Source organism: Podarcis filfolensis, assembly GCF_964270895.1.
Source record: "Podarcis filfolensis genome assembly, chromosome: 11".
In the NCBI taxonomy this organism is placed as follows: Eukaryota; Metazoa; Chordata; class Lepidosauria; order Squamata; family Lacertidae; genus Podarcis; species Podarcis filfolensis.
This window is the reverse complement of record NC_139613.1, coordinates 58,769-83,297: the sequence shown is the minus strand read 5'-3', so window position 1 is coordinate 83,297 and position 24,529 is coordinate 58,769. Positions and strand designations below refer to the sequence as shown.

The window sequence follows — 24,529 nt, the reverse complement described above, 5'->3', positions numbered from 1 at the left end:
ATGGTCCTGGCAGCCACTTCCAGTCACCAGTCTAGCTGCCACATCCTGGATTAATTGTAGTTTCCAGGTCACCTTCAAAGGGACCCCCACGTAGAGCGCATTGCAGTAGTCCAAGCGGGAGATAACCAGAGCATGCACCACTCTGGAGAGATAGTCTGCAGGCAGGTGGGGTCTCAGCCAGCGTACCAGATGGAGCTGGTAGACAGCTGCCCTAGACACAGAATTGACCTGCGCCTCCATGGACAGCTGTGAGTCCAAAATGACCCCCAGGCTGCACACCTGGTACTTCAAGGACACAGTTATACCATTCAGGACCAGGGAGTCCCCTGCCCCTCAGAAACAGTCTTCTGTCTTGCTGGGATTCAACTTCATTCCGTTAGGCGCCATCCATCCTCCAACCGCCTCCAGACACTCACACAGACTTTCACTGGTTCTGATTTAAATGAGAGGTAGACTAACCTGCCTCAGTGAGCAACCTGGCCACTTACTTCTGCCCCACCTGGCAGTTGATCATCCAACATGTGCTTAAAAACCTCCAAGAAAGGAGAGTCCACAATCTCCTGAGGGAGTCTGTTCCACTGTTGAACAGCTATTACTATCAGAAAGTTTTTCCTGATGTTTAGTTGGAACCTCCTTTATTGTACCTTGAATCCATTGGTGAATTATACCCTCCAGAACAGCAGAAAACAAACTCATTCCAACTTCCATGTGACAGCCCTTCAGATATTTGAAGATGGCTGTTGTGTCTCCTCTTTTCAAGGCTAAACATACCCAACTCTTTAAACTGCTCCTTATAATGCTTAGTGTCTAGACCCTTGATCATCTTGGTTGCCCTCCTCTGCACACGTTCCAGTTTGTCAATATCCTTCTTAAAATGTGCTGCTCAGAACTGGACACAGGACTCCAGTACTGTTACTCATTTATGAACAAGTAAAAAAGCACACGCCCAGTTTCCATGCGCTCTGTCACTTGTCACAGTCCTCTGTGTGCCAGTAGCAATTTACTCATGCTGGTCACATGACCTGGAAAGCTGTCTATGGACAAACACCAGCTCCCTCAGTCTGAAAAGCGAGATGAGCACTGCACCCCATAGTTGCCTTTGACTGGACTTAACTGTCCAGTGGTCTATTATCTTTACCTTTTACCTGTGGGGACTCCACTGTTTGCTTCTCTCCATTTGGAGTACTGTCCATTTATTCCTACTCACTGGCAGAGGAACAGGGGGGCAGGGGGAGTGCACCGACACCAGCACCATCAGGGAGGGAGGTATCATCGCAGCAGCCCCCCGGACACGTGCTGCGCACCCCCCCACACACACCGCGCCTGGTGTCACGGCCCCACAGGCAGCACTTCGTCCCCAGGACGCACACTCTGCCCCCAGTGCCGAGGCATGCAGCTTCGCCACTGCTCCTACGCTCTTCTTTCTGCAACTTAACGAATTCCTGATCTACAAGGGGACCTCATTGGCTCTTAGTCGGTGGCTGCTAAGCTTACTCACAAGTCTTTGGCTTGTTGAAAGTTTTTTAAAGTTTTTAAGGTTTTTTAAAGTCCAAGTGCACCATGTCAGCCAGGTCACTTTTATCTTTATGCTTGTTGACACTCCCAAATAACCCAAATAGATTAATGGAACAGGACTTTCCCTTGCAGAAGCCATGCTGGCTTTGCTTCAGTAGGGCTTGTTCTTCTATGTGCTTAGTTATTTTATCCTTAGCAATACTTTACACCAATTTTCTCAAGTTATACATTAAGCTGAGCAGCCTGTAGTTTCCAGGATCACCCCTAAAGTCCATCACCACCTCACTCCTTTCAGCAGCATTTCAAGGCCTAGAAGAGAGGCTCAGAAAGCCCTGGGGACAAAGGTAACCACTTTAGCAAAGAAAATAGATTATAAGCACAGAAAATAGGGAGCTAAGCAAGCAATGATGCAGTTACTGGGACATTGAGCTTGTGTGGCAATGCAAGAGGTGGTTGCCTGCAGTTCCAGGACATGCTGAAGACAGAAGAGTGACCAGAGTGGTTCTTGGTCAGAAGGAACCACATCAGAAAGCAAAGGTCTAGTCCTGGCTGGGAAGGGGAACAGAGCCCCCTCCTCATATTCCATGGCTTACTCAGGAGTCTTCGGTGAGATACCCAGGAGCACATGTGATTGGCATAACCCATCCATCCACATGCTTGCCATTTTCACACAAACTGCAGAAGCATGGGTGTAGCGGGGTGGGTGGGAGCAGAGCCCTGGGCGCATGATTTTTACAGGATGGAAGCCAGACACCCCCCCCCAAGGATCACTGTCCTGCCGTGCCTGTTGCCAGGGGTCTCTGAGCCCTGGAGCCCGGCTTGGCCTTGCCATGACATCCCCAGCCACCCTGCATGGGCAGTGGCGTAGCGTGGGGGGTGCAGGGGGGCGGGCCGCACCGGGCGCAACATCTGGGGTTAGGGCAAATCCATGGGTTAGGGGGCACAAATCCACGGGTTAGGGGGCGCAAATTACTTGCCTTGCCCCGGGTGCTGACAACCCACGCTACGCCACTGTGCATGGGTGGCTAGGACCCCTGCTTGGCTCCAGTGCCCAGGGCTGAGCTGGTGCATCGGCTCCGTGAACCTTCCACACCTGTTTGCACATGCCTAGCAGCATTGGCAGCGAGAGCTGGCCTGGTGGCTTCTGTTGGCCTGGCGCTCCCTGGGTGCCAAATAAGGATGCAACGCCCAGAAGGGTCGCACATTTTAGAAAACTGCCATTCCACTGATCCCAGTGGTAAAAGATGCTTTTGAGCAAGGGAATTTAGTATTTTCTGAAATGGATCAAATAAAATGACACAAAATGTCAAAGCCTGTCACATTGAAAATATTTGCATTAGGCTAATAGGCTATCTTGCAAAAATTATTTAATTTTGTTCATCCTCAGAATTGCCATGCAGTTAAAAGCCTCTGAGGTCAGTTGATGGTTAAGAAACGCTACTGATCAAAGGAAGAAAGCAGAGGAGGAGGAGACCCAACAGTTGCTGCTGCCTCTGACCCCACAGGGACAAACAGCAAAATGATCCTGAATGCCTGAAGTGACTTTAATGATTTCTTGTACACCACTTAGAGGTTTTGTTGCAATTAAACAGCATATACATTTTGTATAATAGATAAAAATAAATCAAAGGTTACTCTATATTTTATTGGATCCATGTGTCTGTATTATGCAATGCTTGTTTGCCACTTATCCCCCCCTTAATGACATTTCATTATCTGTTCAGTACCTGTACCTGCCATAGGTATATCTGGGTGAGGGCCAATAAACGGTGACTGAATCCTGACAAGGCAGAGGTGTTGTGGACTGGCGGCTCTCAGGCCCTGGAACTGGGTGCAAAGCGTGTCCTGGAAAGGGCTGCGCTCCCTTTGAAAGAGCAGGTGGGGAGCCTGGGGCTTCTCTTTGACCCACATTTATCATTGGAGGCCTGGGTGGCATCAGTGACACATGGCTCTGCCAGCTGCAACCATCCCTGGGCAGAGAGAAATTGGAATGCTAAATAAATATATATTTATTTTTAATCATGTTTTTTTTCCTTCAAAAAACGAATCTTATTTGGATGCAACCTTGATCCTATGAAGAGGGAAGGGCTGGCCAATAAGGCAGGACGAAGATCAATACAAAGCAAAGGCGAGATGGGCTGGAAACCAGGAAGGAGGGCAGGAAAGACCTGCTTCTGCTCCTTGGGAAGGTCAGGAAGGAGAGGAAGCTGACTTGGCAGCAGCTTGCTTGACTCCAGGCCTTTCCAGAGGACCTCAGAAATGCCTGGAGGCTCTCAAGCTACTGAATGCCAGAATCCCACTGGTGGGGGGGGGGGGCTTCACTGCTCAGGTTCTGCTTGTGAGTTTCCTAGGCCCGTTGTTGTTTAACATCTTTATACATAGTTCCAGTTACAGATAGGTAGCCGTGTTGGTCTGCCATAGACAAAACAAAAAAACATTTTTTCCTTCCAGTAGCACCTTAAAGACCAACTAAGTTAGTTCTTGGTATGAGCTTTTGTGTGCAGGTATCTGAAGAAGTGTGCATGCACACGAAAGCTCATACCAAGAACTAACTTAGTTGGTCTTCAAGGTGCTACTGGAAGGAAAAAATTTTTTTTTTGTTTTATCTTTATACATGACTTGGATGAAGGAATTGAGGGGATGCTCATCAAATTTGCAGATGGCACTAAACTGGGAGGGGTAGCCAATGCCGCAGAAGACAGAATCAGGATTCAAAATGACCTTTACAGATTGGAGAACTGGGTGCAAACTAACAGTGAGTTTCAACAGAGACAAATGTTCCTGCACTAAGGCAGGAATAACCAGATGCACCAGGGGTGCCAACCTGAATAAAATATTGTAGGGGCCCAGGTAAGGCCTGCCCCACATAATCAGTCACATGATGCAGTGCACACACTCCATTTGAATAGGAATGTCCATCAAATTTGTGGGGGCCCAGCCCCCTCAAACATTTTATTGTGGGGGCCAAAGCCCGTAGGAGTTGGCTCCTATGAGATGCACAAATATAGGACGGGGGACACCAGGCTTACTAGTAGTGAGGAGGATCTAGGACCACACAGCAATGTGATGCAGCAGCAAATAAAGTTAATGCTGTTCTAGGCTGCATCAACAGAAGTACAGTATTCTGTTCAAGAGAAGTCATAGTCCCACTCCATTCTGCTTTGCTCAGACCACATTCTGAGTCCTGTGTCCTGTTTTGGGAGCCACAATTTAAGGAGGATATTGACAAGCTGGAACATGTACAGAGGAGGGCAACCAAGATGATCAAAGGTCTGAAAACCAAGCCTTATGAGGAGTGGTTGAGGGAGCTGGGTATGTTTAGCCTGGAGGAGAGGAGACTGAGGAGATATGATAGACATCTCCAAATATCTCAAGGGCAGTCACATGGAAGATGGAGCAAGCTTTCTTTCTTCTGCTCTGCAGTGTAGGACTTGATCAGCTAGAGCCTGATGAAACATCAGGAAGAACTTTCTGACAGAAGGAGCTATCTCAGTCAACCTAGCAGTTCGAAAGCATACCAGGCGCTGCTGCGGCAGTCACGGTGTCCCGTTGGCCAGAAGCTTTTTAGTCCTGCTGGCCACATGACCCGGAAAGCTGCCTGTGGACGAACGCCATCGTAGCAACTCCAGTCGCCTTTGCCTGGACTTAACTCTCCAGGGGTTCTTTACCTTTACCTTTTACCTATTAGACAGTGGAGCAGTCTCCCTCAGGAGGTGATGGACTCTCCTTCACGGGAGGTTTTTAAGCAGAGATGGCCATCTGAAAGAAATTCTTCAGCTGAGATTCCTGCATTGCAGGCTGTTAGACTAGGCGACACTCGGGTCCCATCAAACTCTACAGTTCTATGATTCTATGAATACAGTTATGATTAAAAAAGAAAGAAGAACAATTGCCGGGCAATCCTATGGGGCCGGAGAAGGGGAGGCATCTACTGTGTACCAAGAGCCGCTCTCCCCTTCGGGCGACCCCCGAGTCCGCCCCCCGAGTTCAGCCCCGCCCGCCGGAGGCGGCGCCCGGAAGGGGCCGGACCAGCTGGCCGTTTGAACGCTTGGCGGGCGCCGCTGGACGGAGCAAGGTAGGGGAGCGGCGACGCCGGCAGGGGGCTTCCTCGGACCCCCTTGGTTCCGCTGAGCGTGGCCGGGCTGGGGGGACCCCCAGCCCCGCCTGGCTCTCCCGCTCCCTCGGGGGCTTCCCACCCCCAAGCCACCCGCCACGCGCGGTGACTCTTCTGCCTTACACGGAGCCGCCATGCGAACTCCGCTTATAGTCGGACTTGCTTCCGAGTAGACCTGAGTCGGCTGGACTCTCGGGGAGCCTCTGCTCTCGGGGTCCTCGGAAGGGGGCTCAGGCAGGAGCAGGAGCGAAGCGGCCCCATTTCCGAAGGGCTGCCGAGCAAGGGCTGCGGGGGACCCCGGGGAAGCCTGCCCAGCCCGGGCAAGAGCGGGGTTCGCTCGCCTTTGCCCCCCACCTTTCCCCCAAGGAGCTCAAGGTCCTGGCCTCGCCCTGCCCCCCCACCTCCCCATTTTATCAGCGAGGTTCGTGGCTGACTGGATTTGGAACAAAGCCCTCCCGGTTCCACGTTGCCGCAAACCTCCAGAGAAAGGCTTTCTGGGCTGGTTTGTGCCTTCTGACCTGGTGGGGGAAGCTGCTGCCAGGGCCTCGTGCAAGGCTGGTGCGCTTCTTCTGAGCTCAAGGCAGGGACTCTCACACCCCGGCATTTCTCCCAAGCCCATGTTCTTCCCCCTGTTATTCTGTATTATGCCATGTTCATTGGTAGCGCTTTGAATAATAATGGACTGTGGTTCCATTTGCTGTGTGCTTGCGTCTGACCTGTGTGCCAAAGGGCTGCACACTGGCTTGTGTTGATTCTGCATAGTGCCTGGTGAAGAACCAAAGATCAGGTACTTGCACTGCTCAGGGGTCACCTAAGAGTTCTGCTGAACTAAGCTAAAGACCCCTCTTGTTCTCACAGGGGCTGCCAGGTGCCTCATGAGAAGCCTGCAAGCAAGGCAGCAACTGTGCCTCTGACCATGGAGGGGCAACACAGTCATCAAGGATAGTATCCACAGAAAGTCCAGCTCTCCTCCAGGAATTTGTCTAATCCTCTTTTGATCCTCTATTAAAGTTGCTGGCCATCACTGCCTCCTGTGAGAGCCAGTTCCATAGTGTAACTATGTGCCATGTGACGAAGTTCTTTTTGTGTGTCCTGAGGCTTCCAGCAGTCTGCTTCAATGGATGGCCCCAAATTATAATACGGGAGCTTTGTCCCTGACTCCTACTCTCGACCTTGTGCAGGCTTAAGGTCAGGGAAGGAGGAAGAGCTGGGGAGCAAGCTGGAAGGCTGCAGGTGGTAGGGCTCTGACAATACCAGGTGCTGAGAATTGCAGGTGAGGAGAGTACTGCTGTTGTGCTCATGTCCTGCTTGTGGGTTTTGCAGGTTCTTCTTATGTTCTCCATCCCTTGCATTATCTTTTAACTTCTATCATGCCCTGCCCACTTTTACTTACCTTTTCTCTAAACTAGAAAGTCCCTAATGTTGCAGCATTTCCTCTTAGGAGAGAGTTCATATACAGACATCGTTATCATATCTGAAGTTTTATTCCCAGTCCCTTTCCTAATGATCCTTAGTATGGGCTGGCTGGAGCAACTTTCTTTTCAAGGCTTCCCTTTTTCTCCCCAAGAAAAACACACAATGACCAGCACCCTTGGGAGCAGCTGCCACACGGTGGAAGAGCAGAGAGCCCGGTGGGAGAGGAAGCGCTGTCGGACGGCTAAGGAACTGGTGGAAACTGAGCAGCAGTACCTGGAGCAGCTGGGCTTGGTAGCCACGGTGAGAAGCTGGGCTGCAGGGCCCTGGACCTTTCTCTGAGCTCAGATACTGTGCAGGACTAAGGGTGCCATTCTGCTCCCAGCTCTTTCTTGAAGGAGCAAGCTGACCCGGCTTCCTGGCTCACTTTTTTCAGTGATGTGCTGCTTTTTCTTTGTTGCTGTTAGCAGCCAAATGGTGCAGGGAGAGAGACCAGAGGAAGGAGGAGCAGAAAGGAGAAGGCAGATTCTCACCACCCTCAAGCCCTGAGCACTGCAGCCTTCTCTTGGTGCTGGCAGGGCTCCTAAGAACATAAGCAGAGCACTGCAGCTGCAGCTGGATCAGGCCCAAGTGGGCCCACCTAGTCCAGCCCCTTCTCATAGTGACCAACCAGATGTCCCAAATGGGAAATCCGTTAGCAGGCTCAGAGTGCAACAGCCATGCTCTCCCAACTTAGGAGTCCCAGCAACTGATATCGTTCAGAAACAAACTGCCCACGACAGTGGAGGTGGAACGTAGCCACTGCAGTTAGTCACCATCAATGGGGCTGGGTGATATATATTATCCAAAACCAGTTTAATGTCCATATCATGATAACGGTTTCATAATTTTTGACTTGGCAATATATTGTGAACCATAATGCAAAAATCACAATGTGGGGAAAACTGTGAAGGCAGCCAATGCCTCTACAAAGCTCCATCCTTATTTCAGACATGGGGATATGTCAGTATATTGCTTTGTTTAGCTGGTGATATATCACAGTGCTGAAAACCAGATATGTCCCAACCCTACTGTTCACCTCTACATAGTTCCATCCTTATTTCAGACATTGTGATATATCAGTATGAATAAGGGTTTCCTTTTTGGACTTCCGGGTTAGCGCCATCGGCGAATGGCGGAGTTCCTCCGATCGGGGGAACGGGCTCCGTGGAAATTGGGTCTGCCCACCGCGGCAAAGGTGGGGACCCACTAGAAATCCCAGGCGGAGGGAGCCTGGGAACATGGGGTTCGGCAGAGCACCAGGAGCGCCTCCCCTACTCACGGGGAACCCCAATTTGGGGCTCCGGAGTGAAGCGGGGTGAGCAGCGCGGTGCTGCGAACTGATTGCTATTTTCACGGAGGGAAGCCGCACAGCCATCGCCGGAGAGCGCTGACTTTTTCCTGTTGACAATTGGACTCTAAACAAGTACCCGTGAGTAAAAACGGAAAATTGGATCAAGAAATACTTGAATTAGGCTCCGAAGTGGGAAGGTTCAAAACAGGAAGTCCGCCTCCCGCTTTTTGTAAATAGACTGAAGCAAAAACCTTACAATCTAATAGCCTGGAAAGTTGTCTTAAAGGTTGGAATTTCCTGCATTTACAACTAATAAAACCCCCTTGGAAGCAGGTGAAAAGGGGGGGGGGAATCTGACTGTTTAAGCCTGCAGGAGAGGGAGTAAAGGAAAATAAGTTTCCATCGTCTCAAATCTGGGAACGGGGTGTCAGGACAGAAATTGCCGGAGACGTCCATTGATTGTACGTGGAGCATTTTGACAGTTAAAAAAGAGAACCAAACTGACTTCAATGCTGCCTTCTGCATTTTAAAGAAACAAAGTAATTGAAAATTGAAAATTGAAAGTAACTTTCTTTTGTTGGACATGTTTCAAAAAGATCAATACAAATAGAAATTGTGTCCCCTAGAGGGAGCTTGTCAATTTGTTGCTGCAGTTTACTTGGAGACCTCACAGCTGCGAGATTGGGATCGTGGGACCAGCCGTTTGACCTTGAATAGAAATGTGTGGGGAGGAAGTTTTGGTGTCTGCTTTTTGCAAGACAAATGCTTTGCTGGAGCAGTTGCATGAGAAGACGGGTTTGATGAAGGAGAAGTTGGACTTGATGACTGCTGTAGCCAGTGAATATGGATTAACAGGAAACATAGAAATTATGCAGCGACCAACTCAGGAAATTGGTTCGACTGGGCAAGTGCAAGGGCAGATGAAGATGGAGGAGGCTGCGATCGCACCCCAAGCAACACAAATGGAGAGATCCGAAGCCCTGCAGGAGCATAAGCCTCTGTTTTGGAAGATTGAATTTGGAGTGGGCCTGGGAGAGCCTGGAGTTAAGGAGGCTCTTAACTTTGGGGGGACTTGGAAATATGCTGACAACTATTTTTTGGATAGTTACTTTTTGGATTACAATGATGATGGCGGGGAGTGGGACTGTGGGGAATGGGCTAGTCTGATGAAGGAAGATGGATATAACTATCGGTTGGAATCCCCCAGAGACCTACTCCTCAAGGAGAAAGGGAAGAAATTAAGAAAGAAACCAACAAAAGATAAGGGAAAGTGTAAGCATAGACAACAAGAAGAAAATCTGCAGAAGAGGCATAGAAGAGACTTAAGGGCCTCGGACATAAGATCACCAGGTTGATGGACTGGATGGAATGGACAGTAAGGACTGACATAACCCGAGACCAGGAAGAAGGGACGTTGGATAAAAATTTTTTAAAAAGCCTATAAAAGGAAAATTTTCTTTTTATTTTTGGAATTAGTGTAAAACTAATGAAATATTAGGGAAAATGTTGGAATGGAATTATCTGGCTTTAGTAGAAAGGATATAAGGAGTTATGTATAAATATGTTTTAAATTTTGAACATTAAGGTTTTCTTTTTATGGTAAGACAAGGTTAAATAAATCAAGGTAAATTGAATAACAGAATATGTCAAAAGATGGAAAGGATTTGTTGAGTTAACTAATAGGTTAGACTATCTAAATAAGAACTGAGAAAGACGGAAAGAATTTGCTGAAACAACGAATTAAATTAGAATACAAAAAGGGAGGTGTGAGGAGGTCAAAGAATTAAGCAAATGAAAAGATGTAATATGGGATTTGTCTTTTTTTCTTTTTCTTTTTATTTTTTGTTGTTGTTGTGATGTATTTGTTCCTTTTTTTCTTATTTTTTGTCCTTTTTCTTGTACTTTTGAAACTCTGAATAAATATCATTTAAAAAAAGAAAAAAGAAGAAGGGTTTCCTTTTTTCTAGCTTTGAGTCTTCCAACACTCCGCTTCATTGGTTGGCCGTACAATAACGTATTGAAATGGTTTTGTGGGCCTTTGTTTCTAGCAGTTGGCTCTTCAAATTCTCTTTCTTTCGTATTCCCCTCCCCCCTTGCATCCCTGATTGTCTGCTTGCATTTCTTTGGCCCAAGTTGACTTTCCTTTTTGTGGTCCTTGTTTGGACAGGCCTTCCATTTTCTAAAGGAGGCCTTTCTGCCCTCTACTGCGTTCTAACTGAACTGCTATTGCTGTGGCTTTGAACGACCCACAAGCATTCTGGGTAAATCTGGCCACCATCATTTTCTTGTTCAACTTCCTTCTTACCAGACTCCTTGCTTTGGGGTAGTTATCTCTTTTGAAGTCCAATGTAAAGGTGCCATACTTTCTTGACAATTGCCCACTTAACGTTAGGCAGCACTCTGGCTGATGTCACTGGTTGGTTCAACAGCACATCTCACACCAAGCTGTGGGCCCCACTTCAAGATGAAGTCCAGCATGGTCACCCCTCTGGTCAGTCACATCACCAACTGCTGTAGGATGCCGTCATTTACAGTATGTAGCAATGTTCCCCCTTGATTGTGACCTGAACATGCATATATCCAGTCAAGGGTTAGGTTAGTTAGAAAAGTCTCTGTATCTGGGGAGGAGTAACTGCTTTGCATGTCTCTTGTTAGTACTTTGTGGCCATCCTGAAGGCCAAAGGGACCTTGAAGCCAGCGGATCAGGAGGCTATCTTCGGGTGCCTGGAGTCCATCTGCTCTGCCAGCCGGTAAGGGACCCACCGCGGGAGCCTTTGTTGATGGGTGGGGCAGCATGGGTCTGTTGGGTGGTGGCAGTGGGCTCTGAGAGTTTCCCTCTAACTTCCTGCTCTGTATCCTGCTGGCTCTGTAGCCCACATTTTCCAAACTTACAGGACCTCAGTACACAGAGACACCTCCTGACTGTTTAATATGGGTGGGGGTAAATGGGAGCTGGGTTTAGGGTGGAGGCGATTGCACCCTCTTAAATTTTCAGATTTTATTTCAATCAGACTAAACAGGCACTTGGAAGTCCTCTCTGCAGGAGCCACAGTGCTGCCTCTCAACCTGATATGTGTGGACTAGAGTAGGCTCTCAAATGACAGACATGGATCTGTAAAGGAAATTGGGGGAGTCAGTTGTCTTCTCAGATATTTGGGACAACCGCTGCCCCTGGCTGGATTTTGGCCTTTGGGACAACATCTTAGCTAGGCCTGTGCGATGTACCAATACATAGTTCAAATCCGGCTTGAAGCCCACATTGCAATATTTGACCCAGCAATTCACTGTAAACAGCCTTCAAAATTCCAGAGGGCAATATAATTGTGAAAAATTTGAGAAGTCAGCCTCAGCACCTCCCCTTAACTGCAGTGTTGGTGCTTTAAGAAACAGCACTGCCTGCTTTCCTTCCTTCCTTCCTTCCTTCCTTCCTTCCTTCCTTCCTTCCTTCCTTCCTGCCGAGGCACTACAATTGTGCTGGGAAGGACAGCTGAGTGCTGCCAGCCCAGCATCCTCAGCCTAGGTGATGTGATCCTGCATGTGGCTGGGAAGGATGGCAAAGAGCTCTGCCAGCCCAGGGGGTGTGATCCTTCCTTCCTTCCTTCCTTCCTTCCTTCCTTCCTTCCTTCCTTCTCCTGGTCACTTCTTCTGCTCCCTCCCATCCTACCCAGCCCAGGCGCCTTGATTGTGCACATTGTTGGGAAGGACAACCTGATGCTCTAAGAAAGAGTATGGAGATCATGCAGCAAAAAGCTTCCCTCCCGCCACAGCCCAGCCACCCCTCCTTATTTCGGACATCATGAGATACCAGTAGTATATCACGATGGTTAGCTGCTGATATAGCCTGATGTTGAAAACCAGAGATCGCCCAGCCCTAATTTTAGCACTGTGCAAAACTCACATGTGAACAATGTGCTGAAAATATTCCATATGAACCTACCCAGATCCTGAGATCATCCACTGAGTGTACCTCCTTGTGTGCCTCCTCCATGAGAGGTCCAGAGGGTGGCAACACAAAAACGGGTCTTTTCTGCAGTGGCTCCCCATTTGTGGAATGCTCTCCCCAGGGAGGTTCGGCTGGCACCTTCATTATACACCTTTAGGCGCCAGGTGAAAACGCCCCTCTTCAACCAGGCCTTTGACACCTGATGCTCTTTTAAATGTGGAAACATGGATTGTTGGTTTGGTTTTGGTCATATTTTTATTATGTATTTGTGTTTTTATGTTGTGAATCGTCCTGACATCTACAGCTGAATAGTATTCCTTTGGGCAGGAGGAAGCTTTGTCCTGTGTTGAGATATCAAACCCGACCCCCCCTTGGTGCAGAACAGAGCCTACCTCCGAATCCCTGTGAGCTCCCCTCCAAGGCAGGATATCTCCTTCAAGGCAGGATATGCCACTAACCACAAGTGTCGTGGATAGTCCCGCACCCACCTCTCATATAGCCCCTTATGGAGGCTGGGGAGGGGGGAGCAAGGGGGAGCGCCAGTGTGAGGCAATACGGGTAAAGTGGCATTGCCCCCCACAAACTTCTTGATTCAAGGAGCCCTCTCCCGCTTTGCACCCAGGACTCTGCTTTTCCATCTGGAGGGAGGCCGCTTGGGGCTTGGCCTGGAGGGTTTCTGCCACCAGCTGGTTCTCTACGTCTGCTATGCTGAAAACCTGGGAAAGGCCCAGAGCACCTTGGAGGTACCTGTTTCCTTTTTCTGTCCCTGTCACACCCTTTGAGCAGGAATCTTGCAGGTTGCTGCTCTGGGCACACAGCCCCCCCACTGGCCTGGAGCCTTTTCCTGCCCTTTGCTGATCAAGCCGTGTCAGTGATGTTTTAGCTGTGATTCCTGCCTTGCAGGGGGCGGGGCTAGATGCCTCTTGGAGCCCCTCCATCTCTACAATTCTGTGATGACCTGGGGTGGGGAGTGGGTGGCAGGTCAGCTAGTGACTCCTGCTTCTCCTCTCTTGCCCTTCCAGAGGCAGGTGCGGAAGAACAAACCCTTTTCCCGCTTCAAGAAGCTCCAGGAGTCCCGGCCAGAGTTTGGGGGCCTTTGCCTGGAACAGCTGCTCCCGCTGCCCCTCCAGAGGCTCTCTCGGTAGGTGGCCGCCTCTGCAGGAGGATGCTGTGCTCATCACATCTGGGAGGGGCTGCTCAGCTGGCCCCACTGGGGCTCCACAGCCTGGCTGCACCCCCTCAGCCCCAGGGAGGAGGCTGCTGGAGGGCTGAGCCGGAAGGCGTGCACCTGCCCCTCCTTCCCCACCCCATCTGACAGTGCCCCCTCTCTTCGGCAGGTACAGGCACTTGCTGAAGGATTTGGTAGGAAATACCCACCCAGAAAGCTCTGACTTTAAGCAGCTGACAGGTAGGATATTAACTTTTCTGTGAGCAGCCTGGGGGACTTGCTGGAGGACGGGGGGAGGGGAATCAAGTAAATAATATTAACTCTCTTGAGCCACAGAGGCTCCAAACTACTTCCCCTGGGTGTGGGTGTGTGCCTTGTCTCAGGTGATGTTGTGGTCCTTGCAGGAGTTCTGAAGTCTGTCTCTGAGGCATATCACCGAGTCCAGGAAATATCTCGTTGCCGTGACAATGCCAACCAGATGCGCCGGGTTCAGAAGCTGCTTAAGGGACAAAAGACCCAGATTCTGGCTCCAGGTGGGTCCTCTGCTTTGGTAACAGGAGACAAAGAGGCAGGGCAGGCAGCAAAGAAGCCACCCTTCAGCTGGGTAAACCGCCCATCTTTGCTCCTCAAACGTGGCCTACAGGACGCTTTGGGTTCATGCTTGTGTTGCTCTGGGATGCCGCTGGCGGGCAGCTCCTGGGGCTGGGCATTTCTGGCAACTGGAGCAGAGATCATTTGCTAGAGCCAGAGTGGTCTCTGGCGATTCCACCCCAAAGACTCCCACCTCCCATTTCTCGTCCTTGCTCAGCCCCCATTTCCTCTGCCTGGACCCCATCATTCCACCTCCTCCTCCTGCACTGATTAAGGCAATTCTCCCAACGCTCTGCTGCTTAGTTTTAAAGGATAATTCAGTGGGGAGAGCAGTGGCCTCACCTGAAATGGAATGGCCTTTGAGCTAGGCAAGAGCAACAGCGCCAAGGATGCTGCTCAGCTCCTCACAAGACAAGCAGCCATGGAGCACCCTTAGCGACAGAGTCCCGCCATCAGCACAAGGAGAGGGGCATTGCATTGGGCATAGAGCGCAAGTTGCATTGGGTGGACCACAGGGCGTCATGGGGGGGCTCTGAAGGGCAGCATTGGAGCTGCAGGGTGGCACAGGAGTTGGTTCCTGGTACTGGCGCTGCAAGGCAGCACAGCCAATGTCCAGTTGCTACGCCGCTGAGGACAGAGGAGCTCCCCGTGGATTTGCAGGTTTGGGATGCTCCTCAATCCAGCATTGCTTGGGAAGCTTCAGGCAGCTGTGACTCCTGCATTTCAGGGGCTGGACTAGATGACTGGGCGCCTTCCAACTCTACAGTCCTAGGATTCCATGTTAGGGATGCTGGCAACTCCTACTCTATGGGTGACTCACATGCCAGCCTCAGAATGCAAGATTATTTCGGGCTTTTATTTGTTGTGACTTACAAACCTTCGCTTTGGTTCTCTTACCATGAAAGGGTGAGGCATCCGCAGCCACATCCTGCGTGCACAGGGCTGCTCTGCACCCTTGTTGCTCCCACCTCCAGGCTTTATCCACCCCAGTGCATAGGGGTGGGGGGGCTCGCCCCTTTCCCTTGTCCTTCCTCTCCCTGTTCTCTGTGGCTAAGGACCTCCTAGCCAGTTTTGTCACAGATGAAAAGCTGGAGGGAAACCCAAGAGACAGATACTCAGGCGAAGGGTCACCAGGTCCCTGCAAGGGCCAGTCGGGAGTGAGAAGCCCTTATGCCGCCCTGGAAGGGCTGGTGTGCAAGTCAACCTGTGCTCTGGCTATTATTGGTTTTGCCTTTGTGTTCCACCTTTTCTCCAAGGAATACAAGGCGACATACGTGGTTCTCCCTGTCCCCCTTTTATCCTCACAACCAGCCTGTGAAGTAGGGGAGCCTGGTAATCTCAGCAGATTCCTCCGGTGTGACAGTAGCAAACCTCCTCCATGCTGGGGAGAAAGAGGGCAGAGTCTCATCAAGACAGAGCCATGCATTGATGGCTGAAAAGGCCATGAGAGCAGCTTACAGGCCCAACAGGGTCCCGGCCTGTCAGGGAGCTGCCGCCCTCAGTGGGTCTGGAGAGGTTGCCTGACTCCAGCAGTCCCAACACCCCAATTGGCCTCTGTGGCCCCACATTTTGTCACAGGGCGCTGGTTTCTCCGGGAAGGCTGGCTATCGGTGGTGCCCCCCAAGGGGGAGGAGCTGCAGCGCCGGATGTTCTTCCTCTTCTCCGACATCTTGCTGGTGACCAAGCCCTGCCACCCGCTCCACCCCTGGAACGCACACAAGTTTGCCTGCCAGGCCGTCCTCCCTCTCAGGCAAGGCACGGTGCAGAAAGTCTTCGGTCACACGCAGAGCCAAGGGGGGCTGCTCAGTGTAAGTTCTTCCCAAACCCAGCAAATTCTGCCTTGGTGTAGGAAGCCCTTGTCCCGACCACCTCACTTGGGGGGTCCACACCTGGCCTGCTGGGTAAATCCTGTGGCAGCAGCATCAGGGCAGGTGCAAGGGGCAGAGAGGCAACAAGCTGGCTGAAGCAAGTCTGCTGTAACAACAAAGGGGAGCTGCTGGGGTGTGTTTGCGTGCGCACACAGGAACAAACACCCAAAGGTCCAAGAAATGGGTGGGGATGGGGGGCTGCTGCTCTGCCACAAAGGGCCAGGCAGTGCTTTTCTGGGCTTCTGGCAGGCCTCCAAGCACCCCCCGTCATGGGCTGCCTTGAGAAGGAAGTCCTGGACCACCTTTACCTGGGCCATTTCTGTGGCCCAACCTCCTGCCTTAGCCCAAGAGCTTGCCATCTCCCAGCAATGCTTCCCTTCTTCCAGGTCTCCTTCCCCCACAGGACGTTGCTGCTGATGTCGTGTAATCAGGAGGACTTTCATGAATGGCACCAGACCCTGTTGACTGCTGTCAGGTAGGCTACACCCCGCCCCTCTGCTGGCTGTGGAGACATTGCTAGGCTTGTGTTTTTTGAGATCCAGAATTCACCTCCTTCCCTTTCCACCTACAGGCAGCTGCAGATGGACTCCCCTCCTGCTGAATAGAGGACCTGCACAGGGCCCCCTCCTGCTGGGGCCAGACAAGCCAGGACCAGGCCAGTGGGTGCCAACGGCTGTGCGGGCTACATAGAAACCACTGGTTACCAAAGCCACCATTTCCCTTCTTTGGAAGCTGCAGCCCAAGGCCCAACCTGACCTAGCACTGGCCCATCCTTGCTTTTGCTTCCCCTTGACTCTACCTGGAGACCCGCAAGATGTCCAGAATTGGCCTGTTCATTGGAGCTGCTACCTGCAAGGCCACTCTGCCTATTCAGGCTGCAGAGGCACCTGAGCCTTAAGCATAGTCAGGTGAAGGAGCAAAATGTCCACCTGGCTTGAGCTGCATCAGCAGTCTCACTCCAAGATGGCTGGGAACAAAAGGTGCAAGTTTCCCTTGGCTTGAACAAGCTGTGGCCTTTTAAAATCTGCATTTTACTTTCATGACTGTATAAAAAATGACAATCCTTTTAGAATTCTTAACACTAGACTGCTTCTGCGGCCAAAAACCCCCGTGGGTCCGTTTGGCATGATGAAGGTGGTGAAGGCATGATCCCTCTGAGTGATGTATCCTGTGCAGCTGCTGCTCCCTGTTTATTCTCTACTACTAAGAAACAAAATCCCTTGAAGAATCTGATGTGCACTGTGGTCTCCGCAAAGTGATTAAAGTCTGTGATGTCAGCAAGCACAGTGATGTCTTAAGCCAGGGGTGAGGAACCTGCGTCCCTCAGCAAGGCAGAAAAGGGGAGACCCCAAGAGAAAAAGGTTCTTCACGCTGGCCTTAAGCAACTTTAGTAAGTTCCTGTTCTTAAGGATGCCCTCCGCTCCTCTGCCAAGGGATAGCTGTGTGGACCTGGGATTGGACACAATGCAGCCCAAGGTTTCTCAGGAGATGGGAAGCTGCCCCTCCTCTCTCTACTTGCCCTCTGTGTGACCACCCAAGTAAAATGCATCTCCATAAGGCAACAGCTTCCGCAAAGAATTGGCTTGTCAAGTTTAACTGAAGTATGTTCTACTCACTCCTGACACTTATAATTGCAATTATAACCATTTTTACATTGCCATCACAAAATATATTTTGAGATTACGGTTTTTGTGTTACCAGTGTTCAAGTTTTGTGTAGCTTTAATATACTTTCTTTGAGATTTTGGTGTATTAAAACCTATCTTTTAACCTCAGCTGGAAATGTAGCAATGTGAGTTGTTTAAAATGTCATAGAATCATATAACTGTAGAGTTGGAAGGGACCCCAAAAGTCATCTAGTCCAACCCCCTGCAATGTAGGAATCAGAGTTACCGAGTCCCTGGCAGATGGTCACCCAATCTCTGCTTTAAAACCTCCAAGGAAGGACAGACCCTACCCTCACGAGGGAATCTGTGCCACTGTCGAACAGCTCTTACTGTCAGCAAGCTCTTTCTGATGTTGGGGCAAAATAAATGAAAAAGCAAAGCGATGTACTTCTTTTAATAAAAGACTTTTAATGAGAGGGGAGATCTGGGATTTACAGAAATGATCCAGTGGAAGTTACTAGTTACATGTAAAGGTTGGTTTTCAAACAGTGGCTTCAGTTGCTACGCGGCGCTTTTGTGTTCCTAAAGCAGCCTTTCTCAAGCTTGTGTCCCCAGATGTTGCACTATAACTCCCATCATCCCTGACCACTGGTTCTGCTAAATAGTGATTATGGCAGTTGTGGTTCAACAACATCTGGGGACACAAGTTTGAGAATGGCTGTCTTAAATTGCAAGAGCACTCCAGCATAAGGTTTTCTCCCTCCCCAACTTAACCACCTAGTCCTAGTAAGTCACCTGCTCCTGGCTCCGCTGGTGCCACTGCAGGCCAGATATGTCACCAAGCACTATCACTTGGCTGCAAGCAGCACAAAGAGAATTCAGAGAAACCAAGGCATTTGCCCCACGCTGCTGTCGTTTATTTCGGTGTGCACGAAGGTAAGAGAGCTTCTCTTTTTTCAAGTTTCCAGTCCCAAGAGAAAACTAGTAACCTGCATAGCAAAGTAGATGAAAGCAGGGAGGTGGTCTCAAAAAACCCAAAGAAATGCAGCTCCTCTCCCCAACATCAAGGTGAGGTCGTAGGCAGGCTTCCAAGTGACAGGAGAAGGGGAGGAAGTGGTGTCTGTCCTTCTGTCTACACTGCTGTGCCCTCAGATGGGCTCCCCTGGAGTGGAGCTTCCGCCGCCCTCAGTGCATCCTCCCGGAAGCCCTTCAGCAGCTGATTCACCAGCGTCTTCTCGCTGTCGCGCTTTGGGCGCAGGAGGGGCGGGAACGGGTTCCCCTTGTACTCAATGACGGCCATCTCAGCACGGTCCAGGTTCTCCCGGTTGGGGATCCGCAGCAGGCGTGTGTAGTTGCTGGAGTGTGCCTGGAAGCGAGGAGCCAGCACCTTGAAGAGCTTGTGCAGGAGATCCTTCTCCTGGGATGGGGGAGGCAAAAGAGGGGGGCTCAGTGGGGACAGAGTTGGCAGGAGACCCTCCCCCCCAGAAGGGATGCAGCCTCACCGTCAACCAGAAGTCGGCCATGCGCATTGCTTGGGGGTCCGTGTCCCCACGCTTGGCATAGTTGATCAGCTGAAGGGAGGAGAGAGAGGAGAGGATGTCAAGGTAAGAACAGCCTACTAGATCCGGCCAAAGGGGGTTCATGTAGTCCAGCCTCCTGTTCTCACAGTGGCAAACCAGGTGCCCCCAATGGGAAACCTGCAAGCAGGATTCGACCACAACAGCAACGCTCCCCTCACGTGGTTTCCTGCAGCCGGTATTCACAAGCATTGCTGCCTCCAGCTGTGGAGGAACAGCAGAGCCATCCCGGCTAGGAGCTATCGGGGACTTTGTCCAGTCCTCCTTTTAAAGCCATTCAGGCCATCACTGCCTCCTGTGGCAGGGAGTTCCAAGGTTGAACGATGTACCCATGCCCTGAATCTCCCAACATGCAGCTTCACTGGACGCCCACAAGTTGGACTGTTATGAGAAAGGGAGGGCGCTGCCCCCTTTCCTCATAGGCAAGTCCCTCCACCCCCTGGATCCTTTAGCCCTTTCCTAACTCGGCAATAACCCTTTTGAGGATGCGGCCGCGCCAGAGGTTTGCCTCATGGCAGTTTCATTTTGCTAACGGTCCCCAGGAAGGGCTTTGCTTTTTCATGGCCGCGCGCACGCGGAGGGCATTTCACGGGCATTTCTCTGCTGCGCGCCTGCCCGCCCGACCGGAGGCGTGTCTACGAGGCTCCCGCGTTCCGACGTGCACCGCTCCCGCCCGCCGTCTCACGTGTTCGGCGTAGAAGCGCATCTCGGCGCGCCCGCGAGGGGCCTCGATCCGCTCGTGGCGCACCAGGGCCGTGACGAGGTTCCGCAGCAGGTCGAGGCGCGAGCGGGGCCCGAGGCCGAGGCGCCGGTAGACGCGCCCGTGCTTGATCCACGCCGACGCCGAGAGACGCATCGCGGAGGCACCGAGCGCCCACGCCGGAAGCGCCCTCGCTCACGTGGCCCGCGGGGCGAGAGGGAGGCGGACCCCGCCCGGCCTGGCGGTCATTGGCCGGGGTTCTCGGCGGCGGAAGTCCCGCCCCGTGAGGTCCGGCAGGTTCCGCGAGGCGGCGCGGCGAGAGGAAGAGGCGGGGCGGCCTCCTGCTCTGCCTCGCCCGGGCCGCCGCCCGCCTCCTTCGCCCCGACGGGGAAAGGGCGCCGCCGGCTTCCCGGGCTGCGTTGAGGATTCTGCTGGTCAAGCAGGCGGGCAAATGCACGAGAATACCCGACCAGTTGCGATGCAGGAACTCGATTCTGAAGCCCCCCGTGCAATGCCTGTTCCACTCCAGAATAAATCCTGGCTATGCCCAAGCCAAAAAGCAGAGACATCACCTTGCCAACAAAGGTCCGTATAGTGAAAGCTCTGGTTTTCCCAGTAGTGATGTATGGAAGTGAGAGCTGGACCCTAAAGAAGGCTGATCACCAAAGAATGGATGCTTTTGAATTCTGGTGCTGGAGGAGACTCTTGAGAGTCCCATGGACTGCAAGAAGATCAAACCTCTCCATTCTGAAGGAAATCAGCCCTGAGTGTTCACTGGAAGGACAGATCCTGAAGCTGAGGCTCCAATACTTTGGCCACCTCATGAGAAGAGAAGACTCCCTGGAAAAGACCCTGATGTTGGGAAAGATGGAGGGCACAAGGAGAAGGGGAAGGCAGAGGACGAGATGGTTGGACAGTGTTCTTGAAGCCACAAACATGAGTTTGACCAAACTGCGGGAGGCAGTGGAAGACAGGAGTGCTCTGGTCCAGGGGGTCACGAAGAGGCGGACACGACTAAACGACTCAACAACAATGCCTATGCCAGCGTCACACATTTCTGCTGTGGTTTTGGACAATTATCAAAGCATTTTCGAGAGATTTGACTCTGTTCACTTATGCTGCCTACCATCCTATTTTGACTCTTAATACCTTTGAGGTTTTTAAGCAGAGGTCAGTCGGCCCCCTGTCAGGGATGCTTTAGTTATGATACTGCATTGCAGGGGGTTGGACTAGGTGATCCTGGGGGTCCCTTCCAACTCTACAATTGATTCAGTGTTTCTGTGAATGTGTGAGAGAAGACTATAGACATGTTGTAAGAAAAAAATCATCTCATTTCTGGGGTCCGGTATAGAGCCCCTTGGGAAGGTCTATATGGGTTTGAGAGAAGAAGCAGAGGCCAACCAGAGTATATGGAAGCAAAGCTATATAGAATGTATAGACTTAAATTATCATCTTATTTCATGTGTAAACAATAAACTTTATTGTTTTACCTGTACCCGGTTCTTTGACTTATATACGTACTATGTAGATCACGGAAGGGCATCATGCAATGTGTGTGGGGGAAACACCATTTGACAGCTTTTATGAATGAGCCCTCATTCACCGAATGGAGTGGATTGACATTGTGAATTGGTGTTATTCATTATAGATACAGTAGATGGTGCTGTGTAGCCATCAGAGCTCTTTCGCTGCTGGGAAAGGATAAAGTAACTTTATACATAAGTATCATTTATTATACCTATTTTCATTTGGCTGAAGATAATTTCTTATAACGGACACACAGCTCCTGCAGGAAACACCGTCCTGGGGAATGAGGAGGTTCTGGAACGTTGCCTTGGTTGGAGAGTTCTAGGTTGGCTGTGCTCACAATAGGTTACCAAGGGCGCTGGGTAGAGGAAAGATGCACCTGGAACCTGGGCAGTACAGAGGGATGGACGCCTGCTGGCACTGACCATGGCTGGTGGGTACCAGCTTTGGGCACCCTGGTCTCCTCTTGATGAGTCCCTGCAATGGCTGAGGGGTGCCCGGTCTGTTGGCACCAAGCACCCCTTCCGAAGTGGGCAGAGCCCGGCAGCAGCTGACCTGGAAGTGCAGCTTTGCTTCCAGGGACTTAGCCTGGTGTTAGAGCCTGGTGCAAAGACGGGGGCAGGGCAGCTGCAACCTCCTGGAGCCGCAGGAGAGACAAGGGGGCGCTCCAGCAGTGTGCACAGGCCACAGGTCGTGCGCCTCTCAGGGCTTGACTCTGTCTTTGGACACCTCGTGACAGCACAGCCCCCACGCTGGACTGGCTCTCTCAGGGTTTCTGAGCCCTCGGCCTTCAGTCAAGTCATAAGTCCCCGCCAGCGCTGGCCCCGTGGACTCCAGGAGCCACAAGTGCGCGTGGCTATGACCATGTGCCGACAGATGCTGCGAGCCATCCTTCTTCTCTATGCTGTCTACAAGAAATGTGCTTTTGCCCTGCAACATTCCCGCTGAGAAACTTTCCTGACTAAGAAGGGTCATGGCTATGTGGCACCTTAGCAGATCCCTGTACATGTGCCCCAGCAGGCTGGCCTATTTCCTTGCTCCCCAAAGAACCAGCAGCCTCTATTTCTCAGTCATGTTCCTCCCATTGAGAGACAAAACTTAGTTACCAGTGTCAGACTATAAGGTGTCAGTCCAAGGAGGGACACACTTCTCAGTTTGCAGAGTCCACCATATGGCCTTTGATCCCCTACAAAGAAGAACAGACAAAGGGTTCTATAGAAACTCTGAAGCTATCACCCTTGCAATATGAGTGGCTCTTCAATGGAAGGAGCAGGTCAGATACCAAAAGAGTATAAAAATAAATAGTTCAAGAGCAGTAGAATTTGGATCTAACTTGAATTTTCCCTCTTCCTCATTGATTTATGATATTCAGAGACATGTAGGTTAAATATAATTTGTACATCCTTAGGAATAAAGGAGATTATTTCCCCAAAAGCTGCCAACCTCTTGTTTTCAACGTGCTAAATGGAGCCTGTAGGGAAAAGATTTTAAAATGGAAGCGGAAACCTATTTGTGAAGCAGAGAGACTTTAAATTTTCAGCACTGGAGAAACATTCTGCTCTACTGAATGAAAATGAAAAACAATTGTAAAATTAGTTCAAATATTCATTAGCCAACAAAGGATAATATGTGGAACTGAAGACCACACAGACATGTTTGTGGATTGCCAGGTGGAGGAGTTTTTAGAGCATATATAGATAGATATATATAACCTTTGGCTACGAAAACTCATCTGCCAACCTTCCTCAGCTATTTTTTTTTTAAAAATAATATTTATTACTTTTAAAGATTACAGAAAAGGAAAAGAAAAAGAAAAAAGACAAAAGAGAAAGAACAAAGAAAGAAAAAAAACAATACGATACAATATATAAACAATACAAAACACAACCTAAACATATTAAACTAAACTAAACTAAACCCTAACCCACCTTAACCCTAAACAAAACAAAACAATAACCATTTAAAAACATACATCACACCTTTTCCATACTCTATCTTTCATTCCCTTGTTTCCTCGACTTCCTCTCACCTCCCTTTTTGTATTCCACTTCTGTTAATTGTTTCAGCAAATCCTTTCCATCTTTATTTTCTGTCATGAATATCTTAACATATTTTTTATCATTAAAACTAAAATACTTATATATGCTCAACTCCTTATAACATTTCTGCTAAGGCCATAAAATTTCTTTCCACCATTTTTCTATCATTCATTAATTTTACAATATTTCTATATATAAACTTTAAATTCTCTAATCTTCTTCCACCATCTCCTCTCCCTCGTTTCAGATTCTGCCAGTCCTTTCCATCAATTCCATATACTCCATCAACCTGGAGATCTTATGTCCGAGGCTCTTAACTCTTTTCCAGGTCCCTTCTGCAGGTCTTCTTCATATTCTTTAATGCCAAAGAGCAGATCTCGGGAAGACTCCAACCTAACAATGCTTTTATTCCTTCCAGGCAGGTCAGCCAAATTTCCATAATTGAAGCTGAGGTCTATAAGATGTTTCATGACATGTTTCAAAATTCCTCCAAATCCAAAGGCCCCCAGAACTCCAATCTCCTCCAGACCCAAGTCCATGTCCCAAAAGTCAGTTGATCCCTGCATAGAGGGATCCTTCCAACTTTCCTTCTTCCATTCAAGCCGGGATCCAATCCTCAAAATCTGGCTTTTCCTAGATTCAATCATAGAAGGCCTCAACTTGTAATCCTCAATTTGCTTCTGTAAAACTAGGGATCCCGCTTGTATTACTTTAGGCTCAACAACCACAGCTTTCTCTTTCTCCTCCACAATTTGTCCTGCCAAAGTAGATTCTTGTACCAAATCCTGAATTATTTCTGTGTTGGTACTCACTTTTTGACTCCAATTAGTCACTTTTTTAAAAAAAATATTTATTAAAAATTTCCACATTTAATACAAAAAGTCAAAAAAGAAAAAACAAAAAAAATTAAAAACACATAAAGTTTACAATTCCATATTTTCAATACCATATTTCCCTGACTTCCCCACACCTCCCCTTCTTGTATTCCAATTCAAATTGTTAGTTCAACAAGTTCCTATCCCCAGTTTTTAACCTTTTTATATTTAATTCATTTTAGAAAAACCAATTTTAACTTATAGACATCAATATTTATACCTCAGTGCTGAAACCTTTTTCTAAAGTCGACTCAAATTCC

The 24,529-nt window shown here is 49.8% G+C and overlaps 3 protein-coding genes across 6 annotated transcripts; 2 read left to right on the top strand and 1 right to left on the bottom strand.

Annotated features, from left to right (window-relative positions):
- The first annotated feature begins 5,523 nt into the window (after positions 1–5,523).
- On the top strand, positions 5,524–17,719 carry ARHGEF39 (Rho guanine nucleotide exchange factor 39). 4 transcript variants are annotated; one of them, XM_083577466.1, is made up of 11 exons: positions 5,531–5,590; positions 6,811–6,902; positions 7,197–7,345; positions 11,031–11,125; positions 12,941–13,061; positions 13,341–13,459; positions 13,656–13,726; positions 13,891–14,019; positions 15,656–15,885; positions 16,332–16,420; positions 16,517–17,719. In XM_083577466.1, the coding sequence occupies exons 3-11, from the start codon at positions 7,208–7,210 to the stop codon at positions 16,548–16,550; spliced, it is 1,026 nt and encodes a 341-aa protein (XP_083433592.1). In that variant the 5' UTR covers positions 5,531–5,590; positions 6,811–6,902; positions 7,197–7,207; the 3' UTR covers positions 16,551–17,719. The 4 variants fall into 4 exon arrangements, with proteins under 4 accessions (XP_083433594.1, XP_083433592.1, XP_083433593.1 ...); XM_083577467.1 differs by lacking the exon at positions 5,531–5,590 and adding an exon at positions 5,881–6,416; XM_083577468.1 differs by lacking the exon at positions 6,811–6,902 and having other exon boundaries at positions 5,524–5,590.
- A 280-nt stretch (positions 17,720–17,999) lies between these two features.
- On the bottom strand, positions 18,000–20,046 carry MRPL17 (mitochondrial ribosomal protein L17). Its single transcript, XM_083577470.1, has 3 exons — positions 19,814–20,046; positions 19,054–19,122; positions 18,000–18,968 (listed from the first exon to the last, which is right to left on the bottom strand). Exons 1-3 carry the CDS (start codon positions 19,982–19,984, stop codon positions 18,684–18,686), a joined length of 525 nt encoding a protein of 174 aa, XP_083433596.1. The 5' UTR covers positions 19,985–20,046; the 3' UTR covers positions 18,000–18,683.
- Positions 20,047–21,704: 1,658 nt separating this feature from the next.
- On the top strand, positions 21,705–22,672 carry LOC310745195 (FANCD2 opposite strand protein-like). Its single transcript, XM_083577304.1, has one exon. The coding sequence runs from the start codon at positions 21,782–21,784 to the stop codon at positions 22,301–22,303; it is 522 nt and encodes a 173-aa protein (XP_083433430.1). The 5' UTR covers positions 21,705–21,781; the 3' UTR covers positions 22,304–22,672.
- Positions 22,673–24,529: the final 1,857 nt, after the last annotated feature.

Excerpts from the sequence above, each read along its gene's own strand:
- ARHGEF39 (XM_083577468.1), top strand. The coding sequence starts at position 7,208 with ATGACCAGCACCCTTGGGAGCAGCTGCCACACGGTGGAAGAGCAGAGA. Across the intron at positions 7,346-11,030 it reads AGCTGGGCTTGGTAGCCACG|TACTTTGTGGCCATCCTGAA; the intron begins GTGAGAAGCTGG and ends GTCTCTTGTTAG. Across the intron at positions 16,421-16,516 it reads ACCCTGTTGACTGCTGTCAG|GCAGCTGCAGATGGACTCCC; the intron begins GTAGGCTACACC and ends TTCCACCTACAG.
- MRPL17 (XM_083577470.1), bottom strand. The coding sequence starts at position 19,984 with ATGCGTCTCTCGGCGTCGGCGTGGATCAAGCACGGGCGCGTCTACCGG. Across the intron at positions 19,123-19,813 it reads TGCGCTTCTACGCCGAACAC|CTGATCAACTATGCCAAGCG; the intron begins GTGAGACGGCGG and ends TCCTCCCTTCAG. Across the intron at positions 18,969-19,053 it reads TGGCCGACTTCTGGTTGACG|GAGAAGGATCTCCTGCACAA; the intron begins GTGAGGCTGCAT and ends CCCCCATCCCAG.
- LOC310745195 (XM_083577304.1), top strand. The coding sequence starts at position 21,782 with ATGGCTGGTGGGTACCAGCTTTGGGCACCCTGGTCTCCTCTTGATGAG.